The sequence below is a fragment of the Sinocyclocheilus anshuiensis genome, unplaced genomic scaffold, assembly GCF_001515605.1.
Source record: "Sinocyclocheilus anshuiensis isolate Anshui unplaced genomic scaffold, SAMN03320099.WGS_v1.1 scaffold207, whole genome shotgun sequence".
Lineage (NCBI taxonomy): Eukaryota > Metazoa > Chordata > Actinopteri > Cypriniformes > Cyprinidae > Sinocyclocheilus > Sinocyclocheilus anshuiensis.
The window spans coordinates 5,275,833-5,289,808 of record NW_015551045.1 but is presented as its reverse complement, the minus strand read 5'-3'; the positions used below and the strand labels follow the sequence as shown (position 1 = coordinate 5,289,808).

The following is a 13,976-nucleotide window of genomic DNA, read 5'->3' as shown; positions in this document are numbered from 1 at the left end:
TCTCCGACTGGATTCGTCTGAAAGAAGAAAGTCATATACACCTAGGATGACTTGAGGGTGAGTAAAACACAGCCTAATTTTCATTTTTGGTTGAACTAACCCTTTAAGACAGTACAATTAAAGGGATAGTTCACCCAAAAAGGAAAATTCTGTCATTAATTACTCTGCATCAGCAGCACCACACGCATGTGTCGTGATACTCTCGTGAATACGCAGCGGAGACTGACATGGAAGAAAAGAAATTGTTGAATAAAGTCGTTATTTTTGTTTTCTTTGCACACAAAAAGTATTCTCGCAGCTTAAAGTTTGAAGGCATGGACTATTTTAATGATGACCTTACTACCTTTCTGGGCCTTGACCGTGGTAGTTCCCTTGCTGTTTTAAACTGCTGCTTTCTCACCGCTGTCGTTTTTTTGTGTTTATTTTGTTATTGAGAGGAAAGCATGCAGCACATATGTGACACTGGGCCACAAAATCAGTCATAAGGGTACATTTTTTGAAATTGAGATTTATATGTCATCTGAAAGCTAAATAAATAAGCTTTCCATTGATGTAGCCTTTGGTTTGTTAGGATAGGACCATTTTTGGCCGAGATACAACTATTTGAAAATCTGGAATCTGAGAGTCTTTCTGGGCCTTGACCGTGGTAGTTCCCTTGCTGTCTATGCAGGGTCAGAAAGCTCTCAGATTTCATCAAAAATATCTTAATTTGTGTTCCGAAGATGAACGAAGGTCTTACGGGTTTGGACCGACAGGAGGGTGAGTAATTAATGACAGCATTTTCATTTTTGAATGAAGTATCCCTTTAAGAAAGAACATATAAATAATTATTATAACTAACTTTAACTACAAATGCAAAGTTTCTCAAGACAAACTTAACAAACCCTTGTTTGAATGTTTTAAAGGAAAGTTAAAAAAAACTTTTAAAATGGATGGAAGGATGTATGGAAAGATAGAATGGTAGACAGACAGACAGACAGGATAGATAGATAGATGGATGGATGGATGGATGGATGCCAATTTCATATAGGGAGTGGCCAATTCAATTAAAATTCAACCTCCTATTATACACTGAAATGGGAAAGAAAAAGTGGAGGATGCTTTTCCTGACTGTTTTTACTTAGAATCAAACCAAATATTTGCCTTCTCAGGAGTAGTTTTAAAATATATTGGTATCATTGAAATCTCTTCCCATTTCTGAACACATTATTACTGCACAGCCTTGAGCAACAGATTCTCGTCATTACACACAACAGTTGATGGATGACGCGCTGCTCTATAATTTTGTCTTCGTCCTCTGAGATCAAATGATTCTGCAAGGCTCATGCTATGATGTGAAAATTCAGGAAGATCATAACCATTTCCACTCTTGTTTCCGTTCTCATTTCTTTCTCATTTTGACCTCTGCAGGAGGTCAGCATTAAGCTGCGTGTGGCATCTTGGCCACATTATATTCATTGATCAAGTTGACTGAAGTGTCTGTGTGGGTTTTGTAATATGTGCATCACAGTTCATTTATTCTGATTATTAGCAAAGCTATAAGACCTCTGTTACTGCAAAGCCAAGCAGGGAGCTCAACTGTTGAGCTGTCATTATCATCTAATGTCTGATGTCCTCAACACACAGGACGTTTTTTTACGTCTGACTCTAGGAAAACAAAAAGGATGTTAAAGCCAAAAAAGCTAAGCTGATTTGCTGGTCTTGGCTGGTATAAGCTGGTCTCTGAGCCTAATTCTGCTGGTGCTCAGCTAGTTTAGCCAGACCTCCCAGACTGACTAGCTAAAAAGTGACCAACAGCTTTCTAAAACCAGTCAACAGACCAGTCCAACCAACCCTCAGGTTCAGGTCAGGCTCAGATATCAACTAGATCAGCTTAAACCAGCTAAGACAACTACTTTAATGTAGTTAACACTGTTTTTAGCGAGCCCCATTCCGTCTAGAAACAAATTTATCTTGGCTTCAGAAAACTTGGAATTTAGTTCTCAAGTTGGACTGCTTTAATTAGACATTCCTCTGAAAAAAACAATGGCCAGGCTAATTTTGTTATTTTTTACCATCAATTTTGTATCGTGACAGCCACTGGTCACCATCTTTTTTCAATGTATGGAAATTAAGTACACTTATTGTATTGAAGGTGCACTTGTAGTGTACTTCAAGCTTAAAACTGTATATGGAATATACAGTAGTCTCTGTACTATAGTCTCACAGAGCCAAATCTACATAGTCTATAGTCTCAAATACACTTTATAATCAAGCTATTGTAATCTAATATATATAATCTAATAACAATGTAATTGTAAATACCTCATCTGTCAACATCATGGTGGTGAATTGCAGAGCTGATGTAAACATATCCACATTGCTGTGATCAGATGCTTTAACTGCTGTTTTCTCACTGCTGTCGTTTTTTTGTGTTTATTTTGTTATTGAGAGGAAAGCATGCAGCACATATGTGACACTGGGCCACAAAATCAGTCATAAGGGTACATTTTTTGAAATTGAGATTTATATGTCATCTGAAAGCTAAATAAATAAGCTTTCCATTGATGTAGCCTTTGGTTTGTTAGGATAGGACCATTTTTGGCCGAGATACAACTATTTGAAAATCTGGAATCTGAGAGTGCTAAAAAATCTAAATACTGAGAAAATCGCCTTTAAAGTTGTCCAAATGAAGTTCTTAGCAATGCATATTACTAATCAAAAATTACGTTTTGATATATTTACAAAATATCTTCATGAAAACATTATCTTTACTTAACTCTTAAAGGCAGGGTAAGCGATTTCTGGTAGCCAATGTTGATATTTGAAATCACCAAAACAAACACGCCCCTACCCCAAAAGGGTCTTGCCCCTATTTTGATAGCTCCGCCCCACATATACGTACGCAACCCAGGCAACGATTAGTTCTGTGAAACAAAGCAAAACCAATGTTACACCGTGTCTACATCGGACGTGAGTGGCGCGGCGCAACAAATCCCAGACAGAAAACTGCTGAGGGGTTCTATTTATGACGTGCTGACACAAATTTCAAATGGTTTTCAACGGTCGTTTGATCGCGTCCAGTGTAGGCAGACTTTAGCTGTTGTAGACACGGTGTTACTCACCTATTGAGAAGAAACAAAGCAACCTCGGCGTCCGATCGCAGGCCTCCGCTCCTTGAGTTCTCTCCAGCGCTGGAAAGCTGATCCGATATTTACACGGGTCCTACTTCTTGCCTTATCGTTCCGCAGACGTTTTCCTCTTTTGTTTTTTTATCCGCCATCTCTATCTTTCTGTCGCTCAGCTCGGCTAATGTCCGTCCCATGCACTGAAAGCTCTCTCCTCCACATCACGAGTAGACACGCCCCTTATTGCTGATTGGCTACAAGTTTGTTTTGCTATTCGGCCCGAATCAGTTTTCTAAAGTGTTTTTGAAAAATTACATACCCTACCTTTAATGTCTCCTTGGGGTCCAGCTGACCCCATTTGAATTTTCCTTAGTTTTTAAGAAGTGTTCCCTTCATCTCAGTGGAATGAGATTCTGTGACTTTTCCTAAATAATCTATCTAAACACACACAAAAATCTGGGCTTGATTTGGTTGTTCTAAAGGGGAGTAAAAAAAAAATAGTGGGCTAGATGGTCAAAGTCAGTTGATTATTTCGCTGTATTGTTATTGTTTGTTGCTGTTCAAGATGTTCTAACTTGATGCAAAATGATGCATCCATTAAATGGGTCGCAATGAATGTGTTATGTCAGTGAATCGGTCGCAATAAGCTTGTGTTTCATTGTAAAGCAGACACAAATCGCTGCAAAGGAGCAAATAAGTTGCTGGCTGCAGTTCACTTAACGGCCACCGTTGTTGCTAATAACAAAGCTTTATGTGAAAAAGTCACCCGTGTGACTTATGACTGGTTTTGTGGTCCAGGGTCACATATTTACACATTCATCTTTACATAGTCATCGCTCTCAGCAGTGTCAACAGCGTATATCGCTGCAAAGGAGCAAATAAGTTGCTGGCTGCAGTTCACTTAAAGGCCACCGTTGTCGCTAATAACAAAACTTTATGAATTCTACATATAGCTTCTTTAAAAGTATGCTAAAGTATGCTTCTTTTTAGTCTTGACATTCGACTAAAGAGCTTTACAATGGGTTTCACTCACGTAGAGAAGGCATTGTTCTGCTTCTCACAACGGATCCCTTTGCAGTGGTTGGGCTCTTCGGACGCCTTCGTCTCATAGTAGAAGTAGAGCTGGTTGAGGCCGTTGGCGAAAGCCAGCAGCACCAGACAGTAGATGAAAAGGAACTTGAGGATGTCCAGCAGCATGCGGCCGAGAGAGATCTGCAGTGGGCCCAAGTGAGAGTTGGCGGTGAACAGAGAGATGAGACGCAGCGAGCTGAAGATGTTGGCGATGGCGAATAGAGCCTCGGCGATGAGCGTAGGGTGCCACATCTCCCACTCCACACGAGGACGAGAGCTGTTGTACTGATGGAGAGAGAAGATATGAGAGATAAATGGAGACAGTTCTAGTTCCTACTACAAGCTGAAATTATTTACTGTAATAGTTTCTGTAATACTGTAGCTTGCATTAAAATGCTGGTATAAACCTTAGAGTAGGCCACCATTTTAAGAGATATAGTAGCCAGGTAGAGAGAGTTCATTGCAAAATCCATCAGGTTCCACCAGTCATGGACGTACTCTGTGAAACCGCCATCCCACATCTCTTTAATCTCTGCCCAGATGAAGCCTGCAAGGGCCAAAATGAAAATATTAAAAACAAAACATTACAATAACGGCAAAACAGTACAAAAAGTGCAGGTCCTACACTTTCACCCTTTAGGGCAAAATGAACAAAAAATATTTTAGTTACTAAATTAAAGTTATTTTTATTTTTTCTGTATTTTTTCCCCAGTTCTGCCAGTGTATAAGAATAAACATTTGCCCTTTGGATTCATTTTTTGTTTGTTTAATTTAATTTAATTTAAATTTTTTAATTTTCTTTTATTTATTAATTTTCTTTTATTTTTTGTTCATTTTTATTTTTCATTAAGATCAAAAGGCAAAAAAATAAAATAAATAATAGTTCTGCCGGTATAAGAATAAACATTTGCCCTTTGGATTTAGTTTTTATTTGTTTTTTATTTAAAGGGGTCATATGGTGCGATTTCAATTTTACAATAATGTACAGTATGTGGAAAAGAATGTGTTTTTTGAACCTTAAACCGCATAAACCCATTTCATTACACCAAATACACAAAATAATGTTATTTTTAGCAACATCATGACCCCTTTAATTTATATATATATTTTTTTGTTTATTTTATTTTTTGTTTATTTATTTATTTGTTTAAATCAAAAGACAAAAAATAATAATACTGGAAAACATATACTTAAAAACTAAATTGTCTCACCCTGCCCCTCAGGGCCTCTGTAACATGTCCCCAAAATTAATTAACAGAAAACAAACAAATGCTGTTAGGCTAACATGTATACATTTTCATTGCTCCACTGCCTAGTGCTCAGAAATAAAGTAAACTCCGTTCTCGCTGATTGCACCTGTCCTCCAGACTTCAGATCATTTGTTTCAAGCCTCCACTTGTGTCTACTTCTGGACTTGTGTGTGCTTTGAGAGAAAACCTCAAGCCATTATGATTGAGCCCTGGTGTAATCAATCCTGAACTGGGACTCGAGATATGATTTCCTCTGCTTTTGTCTTGAGGTCAATAAATTATGATATCAATAATTCATGAGTATTCATTTACTTCATGAGAGGGATAAAACCATAGCCGTATCTATTTCCTGTGCAGGCCACCAGTTTTACTGCTTGAGAAATGAGCTAAGTGAATGTTACAGATCAGCGTTTCTTCATTATTTGAGCTAAATGGAGATTTGAGACTAGATTTTCACACTTCGGATTCCAGCACAACAGTGTCCGCCCACTTTATTTTTCCTAATCATTTTCTAAATAGGGATTTAAAAAATTCTGCATTAAAGTGTTCTAAGCAATGAAAAAAGACTTTTTAAAAAAAAGTTTAAAAAGGTACATATGTGCAAAAGAAGTACAATTATAATACTGCGTGTGCTAAAGATGTACAACATACTTTAAAAAATAAAATAAAAAGTATTATATATCCTTTAATATACTATAAAAATACTTTAGCGCAAACTGAATGAATGTTATCTATTGCACTCAAATGTCCCAAAGAAGTCTTACCTAGAACCCAGGGTAAGATCATCCACTCCACAATGGTGGGTGGAGGTCCCTGTACATGCAGATCAGTTTGCACGATATGCTGTGAGGCGAGGAGGAGGAGGAAGAGGAAGGTCATGTAGGAGGCAGTGTGGCAGATGAACTTGATGAAAGGTTTCTTGATGAAGGTTCCCAGGGTGCTCTTTGGAGCCAGAAGGTATATGAGGGAGAAGACAGGGAAGAGCAGGCCAATGATGAAGCAAGTGACAAGCTTCACTGCCCAGTGACGTCGCCTCCAACCTGGGAACCCATCGTACCACAGTGTTGCCAGGAGCTGCTGGCAGTTGGGCTGAGCTACAAACTGTGAGAATATAATAATAGTTGAATGATCTAATAAGCCAGTGAAATTCATGACAAATACAGATAAAGACAGTATTCAGTAACAGGCATAATATTTTAACTGCCTGACATTTAAGCATGAAATGCTCTGACAAGATGTAACAAAAATTAGTTTCACTTATGGTTCTTCTGTAATTCTGTTGTGCTAATTATTATTATACTATTTATTTTCATGCCATATCAATACTTTTAGTAAATATTTAGGTCAGGTAAATTTGAGAACTTCTATCATAAATTATGGAACACTGGTTTAGTAAGTTTTGTACTAATTGTCCATGTTTTATTTTTATTTTTTTTTAAAGATATTTTGTTTTTGCATGGATGGGAACTTTAATATTCTGTAATATTCTAGTGCTTTCTGGAACATTCCAGAACGTCGTGGGACTAATCATAAAAGACAAAACATCCAACATATATTTCTAAAGATCTGACGACTCATTTTTCGAGAACTGTTAATACTAAACTGTTGTTAGCAGAGTATTATGCATGTATCATGTCATTTTACGCATTAGCAAAAAAAAAAAAAACGTTTTTATAAGTTATTGTCAATATATTGTCTATTTACTTTTCATGAGCACTGTGATACACAAAAAAATGGTTATTTTCGTATTTAGAATGTCACACTTTAAAAAGAAACATTAAATATAGAGGCGAAACAAAACTTTTATGAGAATTGGTTTCATGGTGTTATATAGATGTTAAGATTATACAGATGTTTATACATATTCTTGGTGGTAACTTCATATATGATTGATAATAATATGAACGTATGTGAAAATTGAATAAGGGGGAATCTCACAAAAAAACTACCAAGAAACGTCTAAAATAAATTAAAATGAATAATAGGATTCTTTGTATTGTGCTATTAAATCTCTCATAGATTATTATACAAATGTAATGCAAAAACAAACAAATAAATAAAAACAAAAAAGTTAGTAAATTTGTACAAATTTTGTGAGCGTTTATGTTCCTCTATTGTAAGTTGCTGTTTGTTTTGTCTTGTTTTGTTTTGTTTTGTTTTGCTTTGCTTTGGATCTGTGACGAAGTTTACGTTTCTCCATTGTAAGACACTTTGGCCATGTACTCATATATTAACTACATGTTTTTTTTAAACTACTATCTATCAATCATCCTAAAAAAAACAGCCAAGTGCACATATGACAAAAAACAACAAATGTTAGGCAACAGCATAAATGGTGAAAAGGTTTTTAAGTGAGTGAACACCAGTGAGGTTTGACATTCATGTCATTACGTAATACTTTTCCCATGGGCATTTGAGGTGAAATCAGTTATTAAATCAAACTGTCAGACTTTGAGTAAGAAGTCATTTAGTTTTACTTTTATCACTGGAAAACATTTATCTAAAAATTACATTACACTTATTGCAAGATCTATTGCCTTGGAGTAACCTAGAATGAATTGCTCAAGAGCCCAGTGTTGATGATTCACAAATGAACCCTTGTGAGGTTTAAACCTGCAAACTTTCATCTCCCAGTCCATTATGCCACACCACCCCAACCCTTCATGTTCTCACAAAATGAGGTTTATATTTTAGCGCTGCAGAAAAAAACCCTCAAACACCCAGAAATGGCTCCATTTTACACAATGCAGGTGTAAAATTATGTGCCTGTCCATAATAATTGTATAAATAATGTTTCTCAAATCATATTTTTCTCTTGCTGCCTGACCTACATTGCTCTGAAATGTTATTATGTTTTATGAAAGGAGTCATTTCTGCTGTGGACTCCTATTAAACAGACGAATGATTCAAAATGCAGTGGTAACTTGAACTGTGACCTCTCATGAAAACATTTTGCAATGATTCCATCAGCAATAGAAAACAACAGTTCTTATGAAAGCCCTTCATCTCAAGATAACATTTCTAGGGAAATAAGAAACATTTTGATTTACTTTAAGAAAAGTTTTTTAAGGTCCTGGTTTAGTCATTTAATTTTTCATGTTTTAATTTTTTTTAATTCATTTAATTTTTGTCTTTAATTCCTGTTTTAATATTTTACTAATTTATCAGCAAGAGAGTTGATGAAAAAGGAGAAGAAAAAAAACAAGGACTTCCTCAAAATCAATAAAATGATTGCATGAGGAGGACTTAACATGATTCCCACTGCATTTGATGCGCAGCCAAAATATGATACACTTATTAAGGCAACATCATGTAGTGAAACTTAATTTGATGCCAGAGGACAAGACAAAAGGTTAGTGGTAGACACACTTAACCGACATTAAGATTGTTTAAAACACTGCATTTTAATTTAGATTTATTTCATAAGCTGCTTATAAAATGCCACAAGCCCATGCTTGCACTATGACTAAACCAATCCCTGTTTTTGATGATAATAGTAAAGTTTTCAAGCTTAAGGTTAACTTACACATCCATGCACTGGAGACTATCATAAAAAATAAAAACATCCAAACACTTCACTTTCAAAGATGATTTTAAAAAAAAGCATCTAATATAATGAAATACTTGTGAGAAAGATGCCTTTTTGGTAGTATAATTGTAGTTAAAGCATCTATCAGCAGGGGTTTCCACCAGGAAAAAACAAACAAACACCAAACCCTTGACACCTTGGATTCAAACCTCTACAACCTTTTAGTTACCTAACAAGATAATTAACCGAAATACCACACCGCCCCAAATCCAAATGATTAGGGTTGTAAAGGATAACTTGTTTTCTGGATGTAACAAAAATAAAAACAATAATGAGGCGCGCTAGTGGCTGCAGTCTTTAGCCTCCTTGTTAGTGCGCCCGCCTCCAATGCTGGAGACCCGGGTACGAGACCCACTCGGAACAAGAACAAGATGTGGCGGTAAGGACCCGGGAAGCTCACATTTGGTGCCGTGACCCGGATGGGAGTGAGGGTTAGGGGGTGAGTGTAACGGAGGTCAGCAGTAGGTGCTGTGCAGGTAAACCTCACTCCCCTGATCTCAAGAGATGCACTACTGACTGCAGTCTTTAGCCTCCTTGTTAGAGCACCCGCCTCCCATACCGGAGACCGTGGTTCCCGCTTGGAGCAGGGTGAGTAGGACCGGTTACGCAATGAACAAGCCAAAGTAGATTGTCTTTCATCTCTTTCAGGCTGCATCAGACACATTAGTAGAAGTATTTAAAGAATCGTATACATTTTTAAATACAGAATCGAATCATCAATTGAATCAAACTTTATGATGAATCAAATCATTATGAATTTGCAAGAATCGCTTTTGAACTTTTCAAAAACATATGAAATGATTGGCTGTCTAACCACGATTCACACTCCCGCAAACTGTGGATAGTGGAGAAATGATACTCAATCTCTTCTTAAAATCTGTCAGTCTAGGATACTCACCTCTTTCTGGTGGTACTTGATGGCTAGCTTGAGCTTGGCCAGGTCTCTGCACTCATGGGGGTCCAGCTCCTCGCTGTGGTCATCCCGATGGTTGAGGATGGTCTCCAGCTCACAGGAGCTACGGGCCTGATCCAGCAAGTCTTTAGCAAAAAGTTTGCACTGCTGGGACAGCTCCTCGTACTCCTGCCGGAACTCGTTCTCCACCTTACTGAGCTCCTTCAGCTCCCAGCCCAGCCTGAACGCAGTGAGGATGGGATCTTCGCTGGAAAGGGCGATGAGAGAGGGGCTGGCAAGAGTTTTGTAGATGTTTAGACGTGAACGGGAGTGCCGAAGGCTGTCCACTTCAGAGCTCGATACACACTCCACACAGTCACAGCGGATCTGGTGTGGCCGTGGGATGGTGACTTTTCGTTGTACTAGGAGCTTGATTATCTCGTAGTTGTTAGTGTGGGCAGCCAACATGATTGGTGTGATATCGGGTGTAAACTCCGAAAACTGTGTGTCCATCATGTGAGAAGGAACCTAGAAGAGTGAAATAAAGAGAGCAATAAATAAAAGTTAAAGTACGCTAATAAGGAAGTTGTCAATCTTTACAGTTCAGTCCATTGTACTGTGCATAATATTAAACATGAACACAATCGCCATCCAACAGATACTGATAAAAAAACAAAACAATGAATGTGTCTGTTGCCATTTGTTGGTGTCTGTCGGTGCAGTGTGAACTGGCCTTTTAAAATGATTAGAGACCTTAAGGATCCTCGACCCTTGAGATCCGCTTATTGCGCCATCAGCCCATTTCGCCTCCCTTTAAGAGTGCATTAAAATGGGCTTCATACTATGGTTACGGCTCTAACAAAATCTAAATTGTCATCAGTTTTTACTGTACTGTAATCTTTTTTATGGACACTTGAACTTGGCATATTTGACAATACACAGAGCCTCTTATGCCATCACCCCATTTCGTATAGGATTATTCTCTTTGGGTGCATTAAAGCAAAACTAAGTACTTCATATTAGAAATAAAATCTGAATTTTGAGCTGATTTTACTCCACCAATCATACATGTGAATATAGACAGACATGCTGATGAATACATTTCACAAAGTTAAGGACGAATTAGTTGTTTTGATGAATAGCCTACTCTTTTTGAACTGGAGTGAAAATTTTGAGTTCTGAATGTTACATTGCGTGTTCATAGTACATCAAGTTTTTGATCTCAAAAGATCAAGGAAAAACTGATACCTTTGAGGCATTTTATGAGCCGCTTCAGATATGAAATGAGTCACCCTGATATCTATACCTTTTGCTTTAAAAAGGCCAGTGATTGAATTCAGAGGTGTTTCCTAAAGGCACCTCATTTCCATGGTGCAAAAAGCTGTGGGAAAATAAAGAATGCAAAATTATTTCAATCTGTGCTGTCCAGAACTTCCAGCAGGAGAAAAGAAAAAAATTAATAGAAAATTACAGCAAGGGCTGAAACTCTGCAATAGGACTGGATATTGATGCAGATTTCACAAATTTGCAAGCTCTTGATTCAATTCATCTGCAATTTTGATTCAGTATTGATTCGTTTGGATATCAGGTACATGTCAGTCAGCCTATTGAAAACAATCAATATCTGAACTCATGCCAAAAACAATCTCTCAACTAATGCACACAAATTCAAATGCTATTTAATTTAGATATAATAATCACCACTCAAAAGGTTAAATACAAACATTTATATTGCACATAAGGCAGTTTTATATAAACGTTTTAATTATATAATTATGTTTCTACTGAAATATAAAACGGTGGAAATAGTTAAACGGTGGTTTGTTGTTACACAGATTTATTCAAATAAATTAGACATCGCTAAGTTTTTCTAGTTGACTAACTAGCTTGGATGGCTTAATTTGTAAAATAACGGATGGCCTACCCGACATTGTTTACTAAACTGTTTCATTTACGTCTTTTCGTGGTTGAAACACTGATTGAGAGATTACATGAAACGGAGACATTTCAGTAAGTTGTACTGTTTCTTTCAGCATACCTTCTGATGTTCATTCATGTTCATGTCAGTTGGCGTGCGTTCCGTGCACCCGCTTGCACTGAGGTGGGACATTTAACAGCGCCAAAACGACATTTATTGTTTTAATTTCGTGATAAAGTTCCTTGCAATTGGTAAAAGAGAGGCACACTAACAATGTTCAGTGACGTTGTGTTCACGCATGAAATAATCATAAAAGACCGATTCATGGGTTTAAGAATCAGTACTGGTTCATCAAAATGAAGAGCGATTAAAATAGTTTAAACAGTGTTGGTGAGTTCATGACGGAAATATTTACGCACATGAAGTTGAATGCACATGAAGTCCACCACAACGTCATAATTACGAGTAGGAAACTTGACACTTTAGGTGCGTTCACCCCATATCGTAATTACCGTGATTACGAGATACCAACTTGTAAAAAGCATTCACATCCTCTTAGAACTCATAATTGCAACTTGTGAACTGGAAGATTTCTTTTAGCCGAGTTTCTGAGTTGGTGTTGAACAGTGAGAAATGAATTAGAAGTGAATTATTATTATAATGTTTGTTTACACTGTAAATCTAACATAGTTTTACAATATCATATTTTGTACATGCAACTTGTGTATAGTTGTATTGAAAATTTTACAATTATACAACTAAGTTGTATGTACAAAATACAATAATATAGTAAAATTACGGTAGATGTACAGTGTAAATGAACATAACAATAGTAATAACAATAATAATAATTTAATTCACTTTAATTCCATTTCATTTACAACACCATAAATTGAATAATAATAACCATACAACTTCATGTCATAATTACGACTTCCCAACTCATAAATACGAACCTGCCAGGAGGACTTAAATGCACTGTCATATCAGTACAGCTACATGCTATCCAATCAGAAAAGTTGGATGTGACTCTCCCTCTGAAGGAAGTCACGCCCTCACGCACCTGTTTCTCGCCACTTGGCTTCTTGTGGGATAGCAGTAACTCCACTGCTCCCACCACCTCCTTGCGGATGGCGTAGAGGAGTGCATCGCCCATGTGCACGCCATGACTCAACAGCAGCTCCATCACCTCCAGGTTCTCATTCTCAATAGCGATGAGGAGTGCGCTGCGGCCCAATGGGTCCAGGCAGTTCACGTTGATGTTGTAATAGATCTCGGCCTCCTCAAGGGCCTGTTTAACTCCAGCATAGTCTCCCTTCTCCACCGCCGTCAGGTAGGCTCGTTCCTTGGCAGATAGCTCAACCTCCGCCCTCACGATCTGCAGCGGGATGCGACCGCGGTACGGGGAGTTACGGGCCTTATTGTAGTACAGCTGCGCCATGAGGTTCATGTGGACTCGGTGACATAAAATGACACAAGTCCAGACAAAGCTGTGCAGAGATTGAGCAAACAATCAGTTAGTCATTTCAAAATGACACTACATTTCTTTCATAATTGACATGCCGAATCATTTTTAAAAAGTAAAAAAAATGACACATTTACTGTATAAAACATGTGGCAACTTGCTCCGCCCTGATATTTTTATTAGTGCTGGGTAACGATTAACCGCAATTAATCGCATCCAAAATAAACGTTTTTGTGTACATACTATATGTGTGTGTATTTTGTATATTTATTATGTATATATAAATACACACACATGCATGTATATATTTAAGAAAAATATATTGTTTATATATTAAATATATTTATACATAATATAAATTATATGAATATAAATATATACATGTAAATATTTTAAAAATATATACTGTATGTGTGTGTCTTTATATATACATAATGAATATACACAGTATACACACATATATAAACAAAAACTTTTATTTTGGATTCGATTAATCGCGATTAATCGTTTGAGTGGAAGCAGAAACACACTGTTTTCGTGCCTGTCTCTTTAAATGCAAATGAGCTGCTGCTCCCCACCCCATTTTCCAGAATAGAGATGCGCCATTACAGCTCGTACCTGCTAAAAACATTCTGATTATCATGTTTATCGCGCTGAAATCATGCGTTTTAAACCATATTAGTT

The 13,976-nt window shown here is 37.2% G+C and overlaps 1 protein-coding gene across 1 annotated transcript in view; it reads right to left on the bottom strand.

Moving 5' to 3' along the window:
- The window catches only part of LOC107661741 (short transient receptor potential channel 5-like), a 24,746-nt gene extending 11,469 nt beyond the window's left edge, over positions 1–13,277 (bottom strand). Inside the window, exons 1-5 of the mRNA XM_016451508.1 lie at positions 12,891–13,277; positions 9,916–10,437; positions 6,193–6,529; positions 4,586–4,725; positions 4,141–4,463 (exon numbers count right to left, since the gene is read on the bottom strand). Coding sequence (XP_016306994.1) covers positions 4,141–4,463; positions 4,586–4,725; positions 6,193–6,529; positions 9,916–10,437; positions 12,891–13,277 — 1,709 coding nt within the window. The remainder of the gene's footprint in view (positions 1–4,140; positions 4,464–4,585; positions 4,726–6,192; positions 6,530–9,915; positions 10,438–12,890) is intronic.
- Positions 13,278–13,976: the final 699 nt, after the last annotated feature.